We start from the raw sequence: 25,445 nt of genomic DNA on the forward strand, positions 1-25,445 counted from the left end.
AAAATTGAGTTAAAAAATCAACTTCACAAGTTCAAGATGGAAGAAGTTGGACTAAACAACCATCATAGGTAGAAGATTTAGATGTTTAGTAGACTACAAGTTCAGTAAGTATCAATATTGTGATATTACATTTAAAAAAGTTAAATGCAAACTTAGGGCACAGTAAGATGGATTTATGTTCCAGAAATAAGGAGGTAACAAACTCTCTGTACTCTGCCCTGATCAGGTGACATCACCAGTAGTCTCTTTAGTTTGGGGAGTCACACTGATAAGCTGGAAAATGTCCAGAGTAGGGTACCCTAGCCAATTCATATATTATATCAAGGATTCTTGACCTGGACTCTGTAGGTATAAAAATATTTTGATAACTATTTAAACATAATTGTTTTCCTTTGCAATCTATGTATTTTATTTTAAACATTTAAAAACATTATTCTATGAAAGGGTTCTTCATCAGACCATCAAAGGGGACCAGGGCACCAAAAAAAGGTGAACAACTCCTATAATGTTTGAAGAACTGTTGAAGAAACTGGAAATGTCTAGCTTGAAGAAGAAAAGACCTAACAAAGATCATGGAGTTTGTCTGCAAGCATTTGGAAGGCCAACAAGGAGAAAGGGGATTACATTTGTTCTATTTGGCACCAGTGGGAAGAATGAAGAACAACTGACGGAAGGTATAGTCAAATTTAGGACTGACCGCAAAAAAAAAAAAACCCAACCCAACCCAAAAACATTGCTAATAATTCCAGTTAGCCCAAAGCAGAATGAGCTACTTAAATAGTAGATTCTCTCTCATTGGAAGCCTTCAGGCTTCTGGATGAACACTGATATATATATATATATATATATATATATATATATATATATATATATATATATATATATATATATATATATATATATATATATACAGAGAGAGATGTATCTATATCTATATATATCTATATATATATATATAGTATGTATATATGCATGTATGTGTGTATATATATATGTGTGTGTGTGTGTGTGTGTGTGTTTAATTTATGGAGTAAAACATGCATTTCCATAACACTGTATAATAAAAAAGATGATTGCACATGAAACTACAAATCTATTATGTACAATTTGGCATTCCTTTTAAATATATAATTAAGTAAAGATATTTTACAAAGGAAATGCATTTTCAAGTATGGGTTGGACTAGACGGCCACTAAGGCCCCTTCTAGTTTTGAAATTTGGCAGTTCTGTGAACTCTATCATTAAATGGGCAGTTTGACTTTGGGTGCATCATTTAACTTCTCTGGATCTCAGTTTCCTTACTGGAGTGAGGGTGAAATGATTTCTAAGGTGTCTCTTAGTTCTAAGCATTGGATAATTCCATTCCTTTCTTATTAATACACATGTCTATGTGAAATATATTAGGCTCTAGATTATAACATTAGCATTACTACTATAAATTAGAAAATCGATGTGGAGTTTCACTAAGTCCCTGCTTGACACATAACCTTTACAGAGAAAGACTGTTTCCTTATAATCATTACTTCTATTTATTGCATGCCAACAATGTGAGAGTACATGTATATATAATAAGAAGGATAATAATTACAGCATATTATCTCCACTCCTAGTCAAGATGCCTTACAGTGATTTTTTCCCCCCTCGGTTACAAGATGACATCTATTGAAACCATACCTTGAGAAATTTATAGACAGAGCTACATATTCAAGATCTGAAAAAATCAAGAGCATAAATCCAATAGCACCTAAAATTTAATTAACTAGCTACTCCTTTACACACAAGATAGGAGATAGTTTGCTAACGGTCTTTTCTTACCATTGTATCCTGGCACAGATTTTCCTGCTTGTCCTGGGGGAGGGGTTTTTGAATTTCCTAAACCAAGACATGAGGCTGTAATTGGAGATCCAGTCTCTAGGGAAATAAGAGAGATTATTATTAGTCAAAAGATATACATTAAATCAATAAGCTTCTAATTAATAGCTCACACCAATGTAGCACACTTTACAATTTAAAAAGGGCTGTCCTTATAACAAACTTGTGAGGCAAGTAGCGTAAGTATGGTAACTAGATCCAAAACGAATGACTTAACCAAGGTCACCAAGTAGGAAATGGTGGAGCCAGGTCAGAGCACAGGTCTTCAGGCTCCAAATCCCACGCTAATGAATCCTAGTTTACCACAGTGTTCCTTCCCGAGGGAAGGTATAGCTGAGGCTCCATTAGGGCAGAGATTCATATTTAAACTAAAGCACATAAGCAGAGTGTTTTTCGTTCCAGTAAAGAAAGAGTATATTAAGTTAAAGAAACATCCTTGGAAGACAAAAACTAAGCGACCTTTGGAATTTAACAAGACATAGGGAAATACTAAAACATCACTTAAAAAAAAAAGCATTTTTTGGCTCTCATCTCATCTCAGACATGTGAATACATTATCATAGGTGAATAACTGGCACCCTTCACCAGCTGGGTGGACAGAATACCTGGTCTGGAGTGAGGAAGACTCACCCTCTTAAGTTCAAATCCAGCCTTAGACACTGACTAGCTGTGCTTGCCCAGAAAACCCAAAGTGGCATCACAAAGAGTTGGACACATCTGAAAACAAGTGAACAACAACAAAACTGGTATGCACTAACTAAAAACTTTGGAATGGAGAGAATAAAACAGAATTCCTGAAGAACTGCACAAGGAATTGTTGAGGATTTCTGTGTCTAACACTGATCTTGCCACCGTTCAATGTCATCCCAAACATCATAAAAACCATACTTCATCATCTGCTGTGTACATAAGCTCTTGATCTCCAAACTAGTCAGATCAATGGCAAAGACCTAGCTTTCTGGGGAGAACTCTCCAGGCATGATAGCTTATTACTTTTTAAAAAGTTGTATAGAAATGTAAATGTATTTTAAAAAGATGAGTGCCGTTTTTAAGCTTCCAAATAGTTCACTTTACCCTTTATATATACAAAGATATTTAAATGGATGCACATGATACATACACCTACACGTAAGCACATTCATATATGCACACATATACATCATGCACGTATGCATTTAGGCAAGGGCATATTTACACATATACACACTAAACACACATTCACACATGTGTGTATACATACATATCACACATACTATGTGTACGCATATACACACACACACATATTTGTGTGTTGTTTTCTCCATTAGATTGTGAGCTCTTTAAGGACATGGATTGTCCTTGTAAGACTTATTCAAGGTGAAGGAAATCATCATATACTATTATATTAAAAACCAATTATTAATTTGTGACCCGTCCTTTTTTCTATTTTTGTAAAGACCGTACTCCTGAAAAGGTAAGTCAGTCTCTGAAGAGCATGACAAAACAGCGTGACCATTCCTAGGCCACGAGGTGTCTGCTTCCCACCAAATTTGGGCTGGATCCCACCCAAATGGGACCCTGGCTTTCTGTTTATTCCATAAGAAGAATCCAAACTGAGCTGGTCAATGCTACTCAGAGTCATTCATGTGTCCTTGGTTCCTTCATTAGAATTTGGGGCCACCTGGCTCACGAAGGAAAAATAAAACCAGAGAGAACTTGGTGGGGTGCCAGATTGCTAGAGGGGGCTTAAAACTCATGACCAGGCTTCGTTCTTGGGCTGGAACTCCCGCCCGCCCCCCCCCAACAAGGAAGTAATGAGGAGGGGCTGAGGACTCCTCATTAAAAGTTCACTAATCAAGGTTGCTTTTCACTTGTCACAGAAGTTCCCTGTCAGAAGGAAAACACCTGATTTAAAAGTGTTTCAGAGAATCCCTTTTTGTCTTTGGCTACCAACGGATCACTGACCAACAATCTGTTAATTATTAGCCAGCCTAACTAATAAACTGATTTTTAATACTTGGAAACGTTGTCTCTCAGAATTTTATTCACCACAAAAGTATAGAGCGGTTGAGTTTGTTCTGAACGTAGAGTGCATGAGAGAGAAGAATATAAGTCAAGAAAGGTAGGATAGCATCCAATCGTGCATGGCATTGAATTCCAGGAAAAGAAGCTTGAGTTCTACTTGAGAGAACATTGGGATCTACTATTGCCCAGACCAATGCATCAGGCGGCTTAGTATAAAGGATAAATTAAAGAGTGCAGACTAGAAGAAGACATTATGACAATCTAGGCTGATGGCAATGAGGTGGGGAACCTGTGGCCTTGAGGCCCTTTGACTGAATCCAAACTTCACACAACAAATCCCCTTAATAAAAGGATTTCTTCTGTAAAACTTGGACTCAACCAAAAGGCAGCACTCAAGGACTTGGCAGGCCACATGTGGCCTTGAGCCCGCAGATTCCCCACGCCTGGACCAAGGTAGTGGCAATAGGAATAGAGAGGAGGGGCATTTACTCGAATTATTGCCTTGGTAGAATCTAGCTAGGATTGAGTAGGCAATTGGATACTATGTGTGAGAAAGAGGTAGAAGTCAAAGATATTACCAAGCAGAGGCCTGAGACCTGAGGATCCAGAGTTCTAATTCTCAGAGTAATTAAGATATGTGGGGCTGGTAATTTTCACTATTATCATTATTATTATAATTATTATTTTGCTAGGCCTATGATTTCAGTGGTATAAGGAACTCCGGATGAGGAATCAACCTCTTCACCTCTTTACAGAAATATTATGTAATGTTGCATTTTATGATTATTTGTAGATGTCCTAGCCTTTCACGAGACTCAAAATTCCAAGAAGCCACTGAATCTCCCCCAAGTGCCTAGGACAGTGCTCTGTGAATATAGTAGATGCCTGGTAAAATGTCTGTTGAATGGGATTGAATTGTAAAGTTCTAGAACTGATTAGAGAGGAAACAACAGACATTTTTCATGTTTCAATCCAAAAATTCTCAAACATGTTAATCTCATGAGAACTCCAGGACTTTGCTCTCAATATCAACCTGAGAAAACTGGATTTGGTGTTGGAGGAATGGAGTCTAAATACCGTCAATCACCACTTGAATAGTCTTGGGCAAGTCGTGTAATTTCTTTGGGCTTCATTCTCCCCATCTGTCTAATGAGGGGGCTAGATTAAATAGACTCTAAATTCCCTTCCCAATCTAAATCTGCGATCATTTGAGCCTCCCCACCCCCAAATAAGGGCAAATTAAAAGTGCAACAACATTTCAGTGAGGTCCTTAAGACATGACAATGTTTCTTCTTTCCACCTCCCAATTTCTGAGCTACACCAGATAACCAGATAGATAATAGATCAGCTGAATGTTCCAGCACACCCTGAAGTGAATGCCACCACTGATCCTTCCCTTTGAGGGTACTGGCACCCAGGGACCCAGTTGGGCCCACATGCTCACCTGTGTTACTTATCTACCAGATTTGGTTCTTCGGACAAGAGAAGACTGGACAGTCCAAGAGATACTGCCAAGCAAAACTGAGTTCAAGAGAACGATATGAACAGACGTGGCAATAAAAAAAAAAGGAATGAGTTGTACTAACAAATGGTACCAATCAAGTTTCTTCTGTTTCATCCAGTTTGGGAAAGAATGTTTTAATCTAAATTATCTTTTCACCAAATTCCAGTTATTATTTTGAGATATGAAGGTAGTATAGTGCTAGAATTTGTGATGCAGTAGATAGAGCTCCAGGCCTGGAGCAGGAAAGCTCTTCTTCCTGAGTTAAATTTGGCCTCAGACATTTACTAGCCATGTGACCTTGGGTAAGTCACTTCACCCTGTTTGCCTCAGTTTCCTCATCTGTAAAATGAGTTGGAGAAGGAAATGGCAAACGGCTCCACTCTCTTTGCCAAGACAACCTCAAATGGGGTCATGAAGAATCAGACACGGCTGAACAGAACAACTGCACGAGAATTCAAACTCTGAACTCCTTCACCTTGCTTGGCTCAGAAATTATTTTCCAATGTTTTGCATTAACTAGGTATGTGTTCTATGGGACTATTTAATTTCTGTTTGTGCCTGGTAGATAGTAGTCACTCATGAAATTCCTGCTGAATCAAATTCCATCGACTCCACGTATGATTTATGAACAGAAAACTGTAGGGTGAATCATTAATTGTCTGGGGGTAAAGCAAAAGAAAAACAACTCCAAGAACCTCCTTCTTTCCTTCCTTTCTTCTTTCCTTCCTTCCTTCCCTTTTTTTTTTTAACAACTTTAGCTTTTATTTTTTCCACCTTTATTTTCCTAATTTGGTAATTACTTTACTTCCTCCCCTATCCATCAAGTCATCCTTTTTAATAAAGAATTGTTCAAAAGGATTTAAAAAAGAACAGCAAAATGAACACATCAATGAAATCCGACAGTGTCTAGTATGTCCCACCTCCAGAGTCCCCCACCTCAAAAAGGAAGGTGGCATATTCCTAAATTTCTCCTTTGGAATCTGTCTTGTTCATTAGTATTCTCTGCCTAGGACCCTCTAAAAGATACCATTACTCTCTCTTGCCTTTATTTTGAAGAAGAAAAATTAAAGCAAAACACTGTTGCCAAGTATAAATGCAAGAAAGGATTATCTAAATCTCTGCAAATATTTAATTACAGTTGTATGACGAAAGCTGACATTATGCATGCTTTTCTGTAAGTCTCAAGCATCTCTATGCAGTAATGTAATGCTATCCTGGGCATCTGGCATGCATTCACATGTGGCACAGATTAAAATGATGTTGAAAAACATATCATTAACCAGCAAATATAGAAAAAGGAGAAATTGCTAGCTTTACAGTTAAATATGCGCACCATCATGCTGTGTGTTGATACGTGTGAAATTCTAACACATCTCTAGGGAATATGTATATATATTTTTTCCTATATTAAGCTGAACTAATTTGACCTCCATTTCAAAAACCAGCAGTGAAATAATAGGATAATCCCCTGCAGGTTGTTATAAATAGAAACTGCAAGTTTCCATGTTTTGAACATTTGTCATTTAAATTATCTCTTTGTTTGGTACATACACTTTGCTACATCCTCCACTCAGCTGTAAAAAGTGATTTTCCTAATGCCTAGGTCTGATCATGTCACCCATGACTTGATAAATTTCATTTGTTCCCTATCACCTCCAGGATCAAATATAAAGTTCTCTGTTCGGCATTCAAAGCCATTCATTTACCTATCTTCCCCACCTCTCCGGTCTTTTTACACCTTATACCCAGCTCCTTACATACTCTTTGATATAGTGACACTGTTCTCCTTCCTGTTCCTCAAACAAAATATTCCCTCTCCCAACTCCAGGCATTTTCTCTGAATGTTCCCTATGCATGCAATGTTCTTGTTCCCCACCTCTGCCTCCTGGCTTTCTTTGCTTTCTTCAAGTCCCAGGTAAAATTCCACCTTCTAAAGGAGGCCTTTTCCAATCCCCCTGAATTCTAATTCCTTCTCTATGTTGACTATTTCCAATTAATCCTGTATATAGTTGCTTGTACAATATTGTACATTATAATATATAATATTACACATATAAAATTATATGTATATTATATATATTATATATGATATAATATTAAATATAATCCTGTATATAGTTGCTTGTACAAATTTGTATGTTATAATATATATTATATTACACATATAAAATTTATGTATATTATATATAATATTTTTAATACTATATATAATCCTGTGTATAGTTGCTTGTATGTATTTGCATGTTATCTCCCACACTATAGTGTGGATTCACTGAGGGCTGGGACTGTCTTTTGATCTTCAGAATTAGTACAATGCTTAACAAATAGTAAGCACTCAATAAATGTGTCTCACGTTATTCATCACTCTCCTTCCTATACGCTATGTCCCAACCACTCACACCATCACCTCTGCCATCTCATTGTCTTGGCGTAGGTCATCCACCAGTCCTCATCTCCATCTCAAAGGATCCTTCACTTTCTCCACGCTACAACTCAAACACAATGTTCTTCATGAAATCTTATCTGATTTTCCCCAAGCACTGGTGCTCAAACTACCATATATTTAGCTAGATTGCATTCATTTTGTATATATTTATTCTGTATAAACTTTCATATGTACATGTCTCTACTGATATTATATAAAGTTCTTGAGAGCATGGTTTCTTCCTTCTCTTCCTCCCTCTCAGCTGGCCAGTTCCAGTTCAGCAACTTATACTCATCCTTTTCCTTGTCCTCTTCCTCCCCTCCTTTCCCTTCCACTCTTTTTCTCTCCTTTCTTCACCTCTCCTGCCTTACCCAAGGGTGTTCTGCCCAAAGAAAGGTTAATTATGGTGGCCAAGTTACCTTGGGGTTTACTGGCTAGATAGCTTCTTAAAGACCATGCTTTAAAGCCAATCCACTCTGGATCTCATTGATCGGACAACCATAGGTCCTTGCCCAAGCACCACTCAGTGGTTATTTTGGGGGCCCTCCTGGCTCAGAGTGAATGTAAATAGCAACTGTTTCTCTTTTGGCCAGGAACCCTAAGGGTCTTCCCTTCCCAGTTTGATTTATTATTATTATTAAAGGTGCCATCTCCTGACTCACTTTTTAAAGAGGCCTATTCACTGAATGGGCGTTGCCTCACTCAAAGTAAGAACAGGAAAAGACCTTAGCTTAAAAAGGCCAAGGTCTCCTACTGCATCCTAGGCCATCTCCAGTTGTCCTGATCTATATCTGGCCACTGGATCCCAGATAGCTCTGGAGGAGAAAGTGAGGCTGGTGACTTTGCACAGCCCTCTTTCACTCAAATCCAATTCAATTGCAAATCACATCATCATCTCCCTGATATCATGGTCCTCTTCCACAACACTCCTCTCTACCTGCTGTCAAAACACCAAGCATATAATTAAGTGCATGCTAAGTGACTGACCTGAAATCCTAAGATAGCTCTTAGGCCTTTGGGGTAGCTTGGAATTTCTGGTTCAGGCTAGCAAGGGCATAGAAAAGATCATAATTGGGTAAAGAATCCTTTACCAGTAAACAAGTAGTTTACTACTAAACAATAGTTCCAAACCTTCTGGAGACACCTGAACTGTCCCAATGCTTATCCACACACATACGTATCCGCATACCCTCACACATGTACCCTCTCTGAACTCTCAGGATCATTGCCATTACTAAATCTATTTCTTTTTAGAGATAGTTAACCAAGGTGCCTTGCAAATCTAACTCAACATCCCATCGCCCTCAAGCTGCCAACATCTGAGACAATAATTACCTCAAGGATTTGTGACTGAGTCCGCATGGATATTCTATCAATCAATAGATGCCACATGCTCTTCCCAAAAGCACTCCTTCTAAATCACCACCCATTGTCCAACCCTCTGATACTTTCCAAAAACTAAGCTGGTCTTCAGAAGTCAAAGTCCTACTCCAATGCCTTCTCATGTTGGCTTCTTGAACGTTCTCCCAGTGGAACACCCATGCTCCAAGCTGTAAGATGCTTAAATTAAGGCATCTAAATTGAGATGCCTGAAAATAAATTACTGGTCCTACATAGGTTATAGTTAGCCATGTCATAATTCGTCCCAATGAAAACGGCTTACCTACACAGCTGGCACTTTGTGTCTAAGCAACATAGATCTGGAGAAGACTCCAAAGATGACTGAACACAAGAGGAAAAGATCTATTCCTTAAGACCCTGGAGCCGAACACATCCTTGCACACTTAGCTAGATTGCTCCATGGATGGCAAGCCTGTATTTACTTGATTTGGTAGACTCAGTGGAGCCTTCTTCTGGAGCCCAGAGTTCCCTCCATACCATGGTGAAGCATCAGTGGAAGATGCCAGGTGAGGTAATTAAAATCATAAACAAAAAACAAATGCTGCATATACACATTTACTTATGAATAATCTTATTCCTATATACATATTCATATATTCAATTTGACAGTTATTTCCTGAGCATCTGCTCAGGTGCCCATGGGTACTGCATAAGATGTAAATATGGGCAAATGATTCTGTGAAGCTCAAAGGCAAGATGGGGATCCGGCAATGAAGAAAGCTAATTTGATCCTAAGCTGTATTAAGAAAGCCCTAGGGTCCTGTGTGAGGGGAAGATTACAGTTTTACTGTCCTCAGGCCTGGTCAGACCACTTCTAGAATGCTGCATTTACACTAATGTCACACTTTGGCTGCAACCTCACAATACTGATTAAATAGGAATATTTCAATCCATTTTAAAAAACTCAGAACTTTTACATATAAATTGTTATCTAGCTGAATCTCTCTCTCTCCCCAAACCCACCCATCCCTCCCTGGATTTATACTGGTGGCTTTTAATATTCATTGATTTGTAAAAAGATAAATAAAATATTTTATTTATATCAACATAACTAAATATTTTTAAATTTAAAAAAAAATCAATTAATTTCAAGGTTGATTCAGTCAGTTGCAATGCCTTACTCACATCTCTACCTCCAACTCTAAATATAGAATATCCACCAACCTACTCATCCTTGGAAGCCACTTACTTTTCAGAAATTGTTGATATGTAACCTTTAGTGAAGGGATAACCAAGAGAAGGAAAAGATGTTAATTATTTATGGGTGGAGGTTAAGAAAGGCAAGTAGGTTCCAGGTATTTAGTTTCTTGCTAGTGTTTGTGGCTCAAGAAGCTAATTATTTTCTGGATATGCCTTACAGTCTTGTGATTCCGTTAATTGCTTTCCACGGCTCTACTGCATTTACCATAATATTTATTTATATGAACTTTTCTAAAAACTTCCTACTTTCAAGATTCAGTTCATTTATTTTCAGAGAAGGAATGTACAAAAGCCATCTGTTCTGCCTGATCATTAAGCCTATAAGTTCTCATGTAGAAATTAAAAGAATGAAATGGGTGCCCAATGATTGGGAAAATGGATGAGTAAATGGTGGCATCTGAATGAAATGAAATACTGTAACATCCATGCCTTGGCAAAGCTAGCGAGCCTAAAAATCTTGCTTGGACCATTGTGAAGTTGGCACTGGTATGCTGTTCTCACCAAGGTAATACTGGGTTGAGGCTACCACACCTGGAGATTCCTCCCTGGTACATGAGGTCTGGGCACAAACCTCTTGCTCCTTGGTAACTTGGAGACACTGATCTTTAGCTGACTTAATCTTTGATTTTAATGCCTCCGAGAATGGAGTGGAATTTCAAATCCAGAGCACTGTCCCACAGTTCATTTTGCAAGGTCTAAGTCAAATACCCTCTAGAACATACACAGAATCAACAAGGGTACAGCAATACTCTTGCCAAAGGCTGTTTGATTATCTGATGGGTGAGAGAAAGACTGGCTGTAGGTCCTAGAAGGAATAAGCCTTTGGTTTCACATTTGAAGCTGGGAATTGTATTTTGTGTCAAAAAGAAAAAGTTAAGGGGAGCTTTGTTCTCCTTCTTTTGAATGAAAACTTGATTTTTTAAAATTGCTAATTTAGAGAATAATTGAGTTTTTATTGATTGTGGGTGTGGGTGTCCTTACTTCTTACATGTGACCAAAAAGTCTTGTTCTATAAGAAACAACAAACATGGAGAATTGTACACTGATGGAGATCAAGAGAACTACAGAACTATCTAGCTATCCAGAGAACCTGAAGGTACCCATACAATTGTACCTGTAAACCAAGTATAAATGTAGAGTAATTGATTAAAATGACTGAAGTCCAGAGGGGTAAGGGACTGGACAGGAAGTCAGGAAGACCTGGTTTCAAATCCCACTTCACATACTTGTTAGATATGTGACCCTAGGTAAGTCACTTAATCTCCCCATGCCTCCGTTTCTTCATCTGCAAAATGAAGAAGTTGGACTCAAAGGCCTCTAAGTTCTCCTTCCAGCTCTAAATCTGTAATCCTATCAACAGGAAATAAAATAAACACAAGGTACAACAGGTATGGAATGCTGTATACACTGTCAGATGGGATCATTTTTCTGAATCATTTTGCCTAATTGCTTTTCTTTGTTGAAAGGGATGGGGGGCGTGGTATATCCAGAAATGACTTTATTATTAATCAAGAAATTAAAAGCACTTTAATATTAATTTAATATTAATCATTTAATATTAATCAAATTAATATTAATTAGTTAATATTAAGTAAATTAATAATTAACTGAATGATTTTATTAATTAAAAATTAAATAAGCCAGGATGAGAAATGCATTATTAATAATAAATTAATAAAAGTTTTGTTAATTTAAAAAAGAAATTAAATAATAAGGCAGGACTAGAAATGACATGCCCTATGTAGACATGAGACACCCTGTGTGGACTGTGACGTGATGACAACAATCAGTACAGGTCGGTCCAGCAGGTTTTAATAGTTACATATGATTATACAGTCAGAAAGCCCCGTTGATCTGTATTCATCATGTAGGAGACAAATGAGTTTTGCCATAGTCTATCTTATTGGTCCCTTATAAACTCCATCATGTATTCACCTCTTAATTGAGATAGGATAAGAGGTCTACATCCTTTGTCAATAGTAGTCTCAAACATGCACACACACCTCATTTTCCAGGGTGACTCTCTCTGAGCCAAGAGTGTGGTGGGAGGGAGAGAAAACACTAGGCAACTGGACATTATACAAATTAGTCCAGATATATTTGGGGGCAGTAACAGGATATCCTATCACCGGCTAAACAGCAGAAAACCCAAATCAATACATCATTTAAAAGAGGAGGAGAAGGGCCTGCAATTCAATAGGGTTTGTATGGAAAAGAGATGGGTCACACTGCAGATAATCAAGAATTTCAGTATACACTGAAAATGAAAATGAAAAATAGCAGAAAAAGGAATATTAAAGTTAAATTAAAGGAAAAATTAGGGTTGCTAGTAATATAAATGCACAAAGTTTGCCACACAATAAGCATTTTATAAATACTTTCTAAATTCCTGCATATACTTTTTTTTCCCAGTAAGATCACAAAATCTGATGTCAGACAAGACTGGTTCAAATCTTAGCTAATCCTGTGACCTTGGACAAAGCACTCTGGGCCTTCATTAGCAAAATGTAGGATCTAAAAGATCTCCAGGGAATGTGTAGGGGGCAGGGGACAGGGTGTCAGGAAACACTATGTTCAAGATACTATGCTAAGCACTGTAAGAGATGGAGGGAGCAGTTTTGTTTCCACAGAGTTGAAAGCATTCCTCTTCCTCCCCCGCCCCCACCCCCCAGCTTTAGCAGAATGTAAATCAGGTGACTGGTTAGAACTACTTCTAATCAAAGCTCTAGGGTGAAAGGTTAGAGGCTTGTATGCATGTTTCCAGCCATTTGAGGAGGGCATGATGTAGGCAGTCAGGGGGTTGTATCTGGCCAATGAACAGCCTGGAGGGAGATTAGAAGGGAAAGTCCATTTGTACTCTCCTTTGTACTCTGTTCAGGGGATGTGCCCATTTTTTCAGAGGGAATAAATGTAAAACATAATTAAAGCACCTCCGCTTGGGTGGCAATAAAATTCCTTTTTGCCTTCTCTCAAGAACGGTCTCTATTTTTAATGTGAGTGGTGGTGTCTGACCCACACAGCACTTAACAGATATCACCTCATTTGATCCTTACAACAACCTTATGAGGTTGTCGAGGAAACTGATGTCTACAGAGGTAAAGTGAATCGCCTTGGGCCACACAGCTGATGAGTGTCTGAGGCTAGATTTGAATTCAGGGCTTCTTGATTCCATGTCCAGGGATTTTATTCATGGCACCGTCTAGCTACTACCGTAATCAAAACTTCACAAGTTTTTGTAGTATAGATATGACACATATGCTGCCAATTATGCAGAGATATAAAAGTTAAAAAAAATGAACTAAAACCTAGACCTGTTGAGAATTTTTGTTTCTGTTACTCAGTGGTGAGAGACATCATTTCTTGAGAAGGTGTCCTATTTATGAATAAAAAGAAGTCTAGCTTTAAGAATCAAACACTATCTTATGTTTAGTATATACATATATAATGCATGCATACATTTATATATGTGCAAATATATGTATATGTGACAGGTTGTATGGCATAGTGGATAGAAATGGCTTAGGAATTAGGAGGCTCTGGGTTCAAGTCCAGTCTTTCCCACACCTTAACCTTAAAGTAGGTGTGACTCAACCTCCCAGTGCCTCAGGCAACTACCCAAGACTATAAATTATGCTGATTAAATGAGTGGTCCAGCCAAAAGAGAAAGATGCACATACATAAATAATTGTGTTTGGGGATATATGTGCATATACATATGCATGTATATGTATGTGATATATATGCATGTGATATGTATATAGAAATCTATTTTTACCTAGCCCTGGGCTACTTATTATTATGGCAATCAGACTTTTGCCTGTTCTTCCCTTTTCGGATGCTAAGACTACCAAGTCTCCTCTTTGTTTGAATTGGTGGGAAATCTTTTGCTGTCTTTGTCTTGGAGTATTTCTCAGCTATTTCTCAGCACTGAGGCAATCAGAGTCATTAACTTGCATATGATGTGATACTGGGGATGGAGAACTCTCACACACCAGCCTGGGTGAGGTCAGAGCCCTCAGGGCTCCAAACTGGATATGATTGAGGGGAGCTTGGTGTTTGACTTTTGGGGCACATTCATGGAAGGAGTGTTGAGACTCTGGGCAAGCCGTAAGTGCCCCCGGGCTTTGTAACCCAGATAGATGTTAGTGATTCTCTGGTAACTGAATTGTGATTTCAATCAGACAAGGTCTGTCTGTTGATGTTTGTAATTGGTCTTACACAGCCACAGTAGCTGCTAGCAGGATTGTCGTTATACTTATCCAAGAAAGTGACTATCACTACTCTCACTGTTACAGCATAAAATTAAAAGCCTTGGAGATCAAATATGTATGTGTGTGTGAAGAGGTTAAAGAAAAATGAATGATAGGTAACCATACATTTCTAGCAGTGCTTGAGGCCCCAAAATACCTACACTCCGGGTCCTGCCAAAAGAATTCGACTGAAGCCTTCTCAGCCAAAGAAAAAGACAAAGTTTATTAGGGATTCACCATAAAGGGTTGTCTTAAGAAGTCCCACCCTTTGTGACGCCCATTTTCACAAGCTGGCCAGATTCAACCTACTGAGCTAGATTGAATCTGAGCACCTTCATGGAGGCAAGATGGAGATTATATACACAAAGACTGTAGGGAGGGATTGAAGGGTGGTCTGGGGTGACTATAGGAGGGGTTTGAAGAGGGTCTTGAGGAGGAGTCTAAGGAGGACAAGATGAGGTCAGAGTCCAGGAACCAAGAGAATGGGATTAAGGGTGGGAAGTAGCTGAAGGCATGGATATTGACAGTATCAAGGGTGGGAAGTAGCTGGACAATAAAGGGCAAGGCTAGGTAGAGATTTGGGCCTAATGATAATGTAAGGTTATAGCCTCAGGCCAAGGCCAGATCAAGTGGAAAGATTCAAGGAGAGTTCAAGGAGGTTCCCAGAGACTGTACTCCAGGTTCAAGAGAGTTCCCAGAGACTGTGCCCTCATCATATGTGTGTGTATGTGTTTGTGTGCGAGTTGTATTGATGATACAGTATTATCTGTCATGTCTAGACTATAGGTAAATCTAGGTTCTCAAAGACCATGCCATCCAAGTAAGCTTTGAGAGTGCTTACGAAGAAATCACATTAGAACATTAGAAACTAAACATTAGAAATGTTTAAGTTATTGTCCCAGTAACATAATACATATCTCTTTTTAAACATACTCATACATTTAATATCTTTATACATTAATAACAAACTAGGTTCATGTGTACAGACATATGCCTATATCAACATGCACTATATATAATATGCATATACAAATATGTACGTATTTATATGTGTATGTCTTCTACAACTTTATTTTCTACTCTCACTCAAAGTAAATGGTGGCACACTTTAATTCTTGGGAAGCTGGTGGCCTAATCTTTCTGAGTGCAAGATAAGCTTCTACCTGATCTCTCTGCCTGTCTGCCTTTCTAACTTTTTCTCTCTCTCTCTCATTACACCACACTCACATGCACGCACTGATATACACACTCACACATGCACAAACACACACTGTTTTAAAAGTCTTAGTAAAGTTTTAAGCTTATTAAAGCTCAAGATTTTTTAGGACACTGTGTTTGCATATCATATATGCATGTACACATGTATGTGTGCACACATGTGTGTATATGTATGTGTACACATATGTATAGGCACATATATGTATATGTTTGTGTATATGCATATACACACATATATGTATATAAAAATCTATTTTTACCCAGCCCTGGACTACTTACTCAAGAAAGTGACTATCACTACTCTCACTATTACAGCATAAAATAAAAAGCCTTAGAGTCCAAATATATATGTGTGTGTGTGTGTGTGTATGTGTATATGTGTGTGTGTGTGTGTGTGTGTTGTATTGACTATATAGTATTGTGTATGGTATTGTGTGTGTATATGTATATATATAATATAAATATATATGTATATGTATATATATTACACAGTGTCTTAAAAGTCTTGGGAAAGTTTTAAGCTTATTAAAACCCAAGACTTTTAAGACATTGTGTGGGTTCATACAAATAAAGATACACACACATATAAGGAGGAAAGCTAGGAGGGAAAAGAATAAGAAGGAAGAGAAGGAGGTGAAAGTGAAGGAAGAAGAGGGGAGAAGGGAGAAAGGAAAGGAGGTAAGGAAGGGCTTAAGCTTAAAAAAAAAAAAAAGAACAGAACCTGTCACAGCTTAGTCTCTGTTGGCATAGTCTTTGAGAACCCAGAGTCACCAATGAGTCACCAGAATGGGACACCAGAACAGGACATGCATATCTACATAGACTTTTGAGAAGCCTGCAATGGAAGGCATTCCTATGACTAGTCTTGAGTGCCATGATTACAGGGGCCCTCTTTATAGACCCTAACTTCATTCACGCTATTTCTGCTTGTCTGGATGAGAACTAGGACTCCGGAAACTCTTTAGGGAAAGGTTGGTCAGGTAACCTGGTTCTTGTCTACTATTTATTAAGCTCAGGAATGTAGGGATTTTTTAAGCTGCTATAAATATGCCAACAGGAGGGAGAACATAAGAAATAGAAATCTGAGGAAAATAAAGAAAGGCATGCTGCTGTGGCTGGGAAATAGTTTTTAAAGAATTCCCCCGTCTTTCTGCTAGTAAGAAGGAAATGCCGGAAGGGTAGCAGGTTTAAAGATTCAGCTTTGTAGAAGGGAACTCCTGCTGCTTTGGACAACGCAAGCCTGCTACTCTTAACTCTTGCTCCATAGACACCGAGCCTTAGTTTCATGGACTCAGAAATAAGGGGCCCATGATGAAAGCAGAACTTCTGAAATGAAATCAATTCCAAAAGCTAGGATGATTGAATCACCCTAAGCTTAGGAACATTATAGGCATAAGAGCAATTTGTAAAGAGATTCTTCTCTCTGCCTCTGAATTTAGACCAGAAACTCTGAATAATTTGAATGGTGGCAGCAGACAGAAGAGAGATGTGCCCATATCTTAGTATATGTAATTACGTTTGTCATTCAACAAACATTTACATATTAAGCACTTACTAAAATACAGACAGGGACATCTTTTAAAATATCTAATATTTTAAACCTCTAACATTGTCTAAATGGAAACATTAATTAATAAATCTGAACCATGAGGTCATATTTCCATTGTGTTCCATGCTGGCCAAGCCATGACTCTATCTCTGGATTCCCGACATTACCAAGAAGGAAAGGTGTAATGTAGCTAATTTGCTTAATCAACTCTTCCACTCACAATCTTAACCCTAAATCTAATATAAGCTTTCTTTCTCAAGCCAGACTATAAAAGGAACATATCGCTATTGTAGTGAAAGTGCTGAACTAATCATGAAACACGGTAAGTACCAGAGAAGGAAATCAGGCAGCAAAGTATTTGCTACTCACCTAAAGGAAGGGGCACAATTTCTCTCTATGTCCAGGGGCAGCCATAATCCCTTTGATCCCCAATCTCACAGGAGGGCACAGTCACTTCAGAACTAATTGTCTCAGTAAGGAACATTTTAGGGTATTTCAGCACTTGCCCCTTGAGGTCTATTCATGGGAATCCCTTACTGAAAATCTGGAGGACACTGCTGGAAGCTGTTACCTCAGCTCAGGAATATCATGTCTAGCCATGACTCCCATACCACGTTCATGTTCTTATTTGTCCTTTCTACTCCTCTGGGCTCATTTGCTCTGCTCTCTTGCTTTCCACACTTTGTGCATACCTGAATAATTAGAGACTTTGCCCAAGAATGTCATCATGCTGTGGACTCAGACACAGCCTCCTGGGAAACACAGTCTAGAACAGAGATTCCTAATCTAAGCTTCATTGGGGTCCATTGCCTTGAATGGGGAAAATAATACATCTTTATTTCAAGATGAAATAGCTTTTAATTACATAAAGGGTTATCATATCAGATGGTCACCAGCTGCTCTCCAACAGAGAACAGGTTTTCTTTGTGATTTTATGCATTTTATTTTATGTAATTAAAATCATTGTTCTGAGAATCTTCACCCAGAGTTCGTGACAAATACAAAAAGGTTATGAATCCCTGGCCTACTGCAATGGGGTCAAACTAAAATAGAAACAGGATCCACACAACCATATATAAAGATCCCTGTTGGCCTCAAACTGACTTAATTTTAAAATGTAATGTTATCTATGTTTGATTGCATTTTTATTTATTTTGTTAAGGATTTCCCAGTTACATTTTAATCTAGTTCAGGCTGCACTCGAGAGAGTTTTAGGTCACATGTGACCTATGTGTTTGACACTTCTGGCCTAGAACATCTCTTCTACTAAGTGATAGCTCATTTTGTCCTAATCACTGTGGGTAATGGAGTCTTAGGAATGTACCCACTGCTTCAGTATTAGAGGGAAAGCACAAAAATGAAGGGGGTGAAAAATCAGGTTTATGAAAAGATAAATTGGGATTATTTAAAGAATGTGAAGTGGCTTTTCATTATGGGAAGGGTTATCATATCAGATGGCTACCAACTGCTCTCCTATACAGAATAGAAAGGACAAGAGGAAAATTGGAATACTTTTTGGTAAAGATGACCTGTAGGGTGGACGATTTAAGGGATGCCTAAAGAAGGCCTTCAAACCAGTAGGGATTATTAGACACCAGAATTAACTGCTAGGGGCAGCTAGGTGGCACAGTGAGTAGAGCACTGGAGTCAGGAGGACCTGAGTTGAAATCCAGCCTCAGACACTTGACACACTTACTAGCTGTGTGACCTTGGGCAAGTCACTTAACCCCAATTGCCCTGCCTTCCCCCCTCCCAAAAAAATTAAAAAACAAATAGAATTAACTGCTAAAGAAAGATAGAGGATTTCCTTATGTGAAGGTACCTGAAAACTGGACCAATTTTCTTCTTCTTAAGATAGTTTTGATGAGATCCTGAGTTCAAAGGAATGAGCTACATCATCTCTCAATGTCTCTTCCAACCCCATAATGGTAATTCATGCTTTCTTTGAATCTTGTTCTGTTACATTATGCTTGAGACAATAAGAGTTACAAATAGAGACTATAAAAAGTAATTAGACTTTCATGTGTAGCAATCTTACGGAGGATGCTTTATGTACTTTACGCATTGTAATACCATACGAACGAAAATGACTGATTAGATGATTACTGTTTGAATTAGGTAAATTCATCTGTAGCAGGATTAACATTGGATAAACAGTGATCCTCTGTCAAAAGGAAAAGCCTCATTATGTCTACCTGAAATTTGGGAAAGGATTATTCCTTTCAGAAACTAGATGCATGAGGCTTAACTCTAAGCTTCCTGCTCCCAAATCATCAGTAAAACCATCTACTTTCTTCTAATGAAGATTGTATGCTCTGAGTAAGAGGAAGAAGAAAAAAAAAGAAAGGGTTGCCAGGCAACCATAATGACATTAGCAACACACACACACACACAATGTACAGGCCAGACACGGCAGCAGCTTTCTCTAATAAGGTACAGCAAAGATTACATTATGTCTGAATCATTTGTTTTATTCAGTATCTCACACTGTTCACTGTGAAACCTCCTGGAAAATCCTCTCTATCTGGCACAACTGAGAGAGGAGGAAGATGTTTCTTGTTCCCCATCACAATTCTGAGATTGTCTTGCCACCATCACTCAGCAACATGTCCTCTTTTGGGGCTAACACCAACATTTGTATGACCCTGTACAGAACCTTTTTTGCTATGATCCACCAGCCTCCATGTTACTCTTGCTCCTTTCTCAAAGAGTTCACTAACTGGCTCATTCCTCAGGACTAACCCCATTCCCCTGTCCTTATATTTGGTTACTTCAATATATTTACAGTGATATCCTCTCAAACACTCTGTCCCTACACTTCATCAGCCTCAACTCCCATGGTCTTCATCTCAGGCACCCACAGGAGTAACCTTGTTAGAACTCATCACCCCAAATGTTCTCGCCTTCATAATCGTGAAATTCTCTTCTCTCATCAAAATCTCTTTTCTTTCCCTCTTTCCTTTTACCTCACTCCCCATCAAAAAAAAATTTGCTCAATTCCTTCCACTCTTCTTTATTCTCCTAGTTCATAAGCCCTGTTCTGGCCTTATATTTCTCTCTTCACAGTCTTGATTGCATAGTCAACCTGTACAATAAGGCAGTTTCCTCCATTTTTTTAATCTTTTACCTCTGTGTCTCTGGCAATGCTTAACCCTGGGTTCCCCAGCAAATCACTACTACCACTAGTAGAACAACCATCTGTCATCTCTACTCCTACTACCAATCCATTTAATACTACTATAGGAAGCCATGAGCATGCTCTGTCTCCTCTCTCTCCCTTGGATCTAGTTTCAGAGCATGAGGAAGGTCTTCTAATTTTGAAGGCCAGTCCTTTCTTTACACCCTTGATTTTATTTTCTATCTTCCTCAAGAACTTGTCAATCTTTATAGCTAGTTCCAATCTCTCTCGTTACCTCCAATGGTACATTCCTAGCTGGAGAATATAGGTTGTCCCACAGGCATCCCGATTTCCACCTATCCAAAATGAAAATCATTACCTTTCCTCCCAAGCCCTTCTTTCTTGGGTCTTCCCTATTTCAACCGAAAGTATCACCATCCTTCCTCTGACCAAGTTCACAACCACAGCTATGTCCTTGGCTCCTCATGTTCTCTCATCCGTGAATCCAAACAGTCATAGCATCTTGTCATTTCTGCCTAATTTCTTGCATTGATCATATTCTCTCTACTCATATGCCCATCATCGTAGTTTGGTCACCACCTCTTGTCTTCCTAATCACTTTCCTTCTCTCCAGTCTCTCCCCACTCCAATTCATTCTCCTCACAGCTCTCAAAAAGTGATTTTCCTAGAGTATTGTATGACTACAATTCCCTTACTCAGTACACCCTAACTATTGCCTTTAAGATACAATATAAACTCTTCCACTTAGCTTTAAAGCCTTTAACTCAGATCCAAAGTTTAAACTTCCATAGATTACTCTTCTTCCGGGACTGTGGTTCACACTGACTGACCTTCTTGCTGCTTGTTGTATATGACACTCCATCTCTTGTTCCTTGAAACTTGGCATCAAGCTGTTTCCCATGCCTGGTATACATGCCTCTTCATCGGCTCCTCCTAAAAGTCCACATTTCCTTCAAACCTCAACTAAAGTGTCTTCTGCTATATGAAGCCTTTCCTAATTCAACCAGCAACTAGTGTCCTCCTTCCCAGGATTTTCTTATATTTATTTTGTCTGTATTTTTAATATATTTATCTATGTTCATAATGGTGTGCTAATAAATGTTTAACAACTAGTTCTCTTACTTGTGCACAACACTCTTAAGCTCAACCTGCATTAACATTTTCTTCATTACTTTCTTAAGTCTAGGCAATCAATAAAACAAGTATTGATTTGTAGCGTTTGCAGAATGCTGAGGTGTAAATTCTCACATTGGAAATTTAACCATTTACTGAGAGAAATTATTATTTTTTATTAATAGCCAATTATTACATTAGGATTGAGTTTTTTTTCCTTTCTAATTTCTCATTCAGGGACCATTCCTTGTAGGACTGTAGAAACTCTGCTCTCCAGTTTTTCATTTGTCCTATTACTCTGGTAAGCTCTTTACAATGGCTCCAATACACCCTTGTATGAACAAATATATTATTGTTTCTCCAGACAGAAACATATTCATATACGTTGTTTCTCCTTAAAGAACATAAAGCACTGTTTCATTTTTTGTCTTTGTATTCCAAAGATGAGTACCGTAATTAACACAGTACAAATGCTTAACAAATTATTATTTAATGACTGATTCCCCCTCCTCATATTTGGTCTATTACTACTGCTTTTGGCTTATAAAAATTCTCTGATCTCCTCAATCATTAAAAAAAATACTTTCTCTTCTCTGCACTACCATTGCCCACTACAAAGCTAGCATCATATAATTTCTAGCAGCAAAAAGGAATAAACTCATATAAAAAGAGCTTTTTCTCATTGACTTTACCTCAAGTTGAATACTACATTCAACTCTGTCATCTGACCTTTGACCCCCTAATTGAAATGAAACAGCTCTCTAAAGGTTACTAATTTCTCAGTCAAGTGGCCTTTTCTCAGAACTCATTCTCCTTGATTTTATTCAAGCTTTTGCCAGAGGTCAATTACCTTTTTCTCCTATATACTTTTTCCTCTTTCAATGTCCATGTTACTGTTCTCTCTGGATCCTCTTCCTAGCACTCTGGCCACTCCTGATCAGTCTCCTGTGGGAGGCTTTTATATATCTCCCTTCATTCAAGTGGAAGTGTCCCCTAAGTTTCTTTCTTGGGTCTTATTCTCTTTACACTCTCTTCTGACTTATTCTTTCTTCCAAATTCCAGTTGCATATTTCAAAATGTTGCTGGATATCTCTACCTTAATATTCTATGATCATCACACCATTCGATGTGCCCAAAGTAGAATGTATTCTTCCCTGCACAAGGCTGCCACACTTAAACCCTCAATTTTGAAGGTTCAGTCTTCTCATTTCTCTCTCTCCTTCATTCCAGCTATCCAGTCACCTGCCAAGTCCTGTGGTCTCTACTTTCACAATATCTTCAGAGCATTCTGCATATTCCATACCTACAACCACCAATCTAGCTCAAGTCTCCATGACCACTCATCTAAACTTATACAGAACCACCTAATTAATCTCCCTGTTTCTAATTTCTCCCCTCGACAGTACATTATGTTACATGGTTTGTAAAATAATCTTCCTAAGAGAGAGATCTGACCATACCAGTCACTTGCTTAAAAACCTTCAGTGGCTCCCTTTTATTACTAGGACAAAATATGAACTTTTAATTCTGGTATTTAAAACTCTCCAAGTCTAACACTAACCTATCTTTCCAATTTTATCTCACATGACTTCCCTTCAAGAATTGTACATTCCTTGACTGAAAAAGTTATTGTATATGATTGGGATGGAATACTATTTTGCTATAAGAAATGATGAGCAGGATGCTCTCACAAGAACCTAGAAAAACTTACATGAACTGATGCAAAGTGAGATGATCAGAACCAGGTGAATACTGTACATAGTAACAGCAATATTGTATGATGATCAAATGTGAATAACTTAGCTATTCTCAGAAATACAATGACGCAAGACAACTCTGAAAAACTTATGATGAAAAATGCTATTTCCAGAGAAAGAACTGATGGAGTCTGAATGCAGATTGAAGCATAGGTTTTCATTATTTTTCTTGTTTTTTTTGTCTGTGTTTTCTTTCACAGCAATGACTTACACAGAAATATGCTTTGCATGACTGCACATGTATAATCCATGTCAAATTGCTTGCCTTCTCAAAGAGGGGAGGAGGAGACAATTTGGAAGTCAAAATTTAAAAAAAAAGATGTTAAAATTATTTTCACATGTAATTGGGGAAAAATTAAAACATTAAATTTAAAAAAAAGAATTGTACATTCCACAGAAACTGGCCTAAGAAGTTATTCTGTGAACTCTATCATCTGTTTTCATGAAACGTGTTTCCCATTCATGGAACATATTCCTTCCTCAACTTCATCTTCCAAACTCCTTATCTTCCTTCAAGGCTTAGCTCAGCTGCCATTCCCTCCAATTAGCCCTCCCTCGTGCCTTGAATTATTAACATTCTCTCTGTCCACAAATATCCCAAGAACACTTTCTCTAATATCTTTTGTCCCCATCACTCCCTGGTATTATATTTATCTGTGTTAATTTTGTATCTTCACCTTTACTTAAATAGAATTTAAGTCCCTTATGTGCAGAGGTTATTTCATTTGTGCCCTAAATGCCTTTCTGATCTTTAGTCTTGTATTATTAGCCACTTACTGTTAGCACTCTCAACCTCTTAAAGTGACTTTGTATTACTCTGCACATACTTTATATTTATTACTATAAGTTGGTCCTGATTAGTGAGAATAATGAACACCTCTGAAGTGGTCACATTACTTGAATTCACACTGTGTATTTCCATCAGACAGGAGGGAAGGGAGAATGAGCACCCACATAGCATTTACTATGTGTCAATTACCATGCTGAAAATTTTCAAACATCAATTATTAGATTTTATATAATTACAACTTCAAATAGTGTGAGAATTCCAAAACATGTAACCCACTATAGGGGATTCATTATTTGTACTAATCAGGACCTGGCTATAATAATAATGGTTAGCATTTATATAGTGCTTTAAGGTTTGCAAAGTACTTTACAAGCATATCATTTTATCATTATGAAAACCCAAGGAGTTAGGTGCTATTATGCCCATTTTTAAAAAAAATCATTATTTATTTATTTAATATTTTTAGTTTTCAGCATTAATTTTCACAAGAGTTTGAATTACAAATTTTCTCCCCATCTCTATCCTCCCCCCACTCCAAGATGGCATATATTCTGATTGCCACGCTCCCTAGTCAGCCCTCCCTTCTGTCACCCTGCTCCCCCCCATCCCCTTTTCCCTTTCTTTCTTGTAGGGCAAGATAGATTTCTATGCCCCATTGCCTGTATATCTTATTTCCTAGTTGCATGCAAAAACTTTTTTTTGAACATCTTCTTTTAAAACTTTGAGTTCCAAATTCTCCCCTCTTCCCTCCCCTCCTACCCTCCCTAAGAAGGCAAGCAATTCAACATAGGCCACATGTGTATCATTATGAAAAACCCTTCCACAATACTCATGTTGTGAAAGACTAACTATATTTTGTTCCTTCTTATCCTATCTCCCTCTATCCAATTTTCTCCCTTGACCCTGTCCCTTTTCAAAAGTGTTTGCTTTTGATTACCTCCTCCCCCATCTGCCCTCCCTTCTATTGTCCCCCCTTTTTTATTTCCTTCCTCCTTCTTTCCTGTGGGGTAAGATACCCAATTGGGTGTGTATGTTATTCCCTCCTCAGGTCAAATCCAATGAGAGCAAGATTCACTCATTCTCCCTCACCTGCCCCCTCTTCCCTCCCAACAGGACTGACTTTTCTTGCCATTTTTATGGGAAATAATTTACCCCATTCTATCTCTCCCTTTCTCCTTTTCTCAATATATTCTTCTGTCATACCTTAATTTGATTTTATTTTT

The 25,445-nt window shown here is 38.1% G+C and overlaps 1 protein-coding gene across 1 annotated transcript in view; it reads right to left on the reverse strand.

Moving 5' to 3' along the window:
- Positions 1-25,445, reverse strand: part of ACSS3 (acyl-CoA synthetase short chain family member 3) — a 233,562-nt gene that overhangs the window by 31,914 nt on the left and 176,203 nt on the right. The window contains 1 exon segment of the mRNA XM_036759566.1: positions 1,816-1,911. Coding sequence (XP_036615461.1) covers positions 1,816-1,911 — 96 coding nt within the window.

This window comes from Trichosurus vulpecula, chromosome 5, assembly GCF_011100635.1.
Source record: "Trichosurus vulpecula isolate mTriVul1 chromosome 5, mTriVul1.pri, whole genome shotgun sequence".
NCBI lineage: Eukaryota > Metazoa > Chordata > Mammalia > Diprotodontia > Phalangeridae > Trichosurus > Trichosurus vulpecula.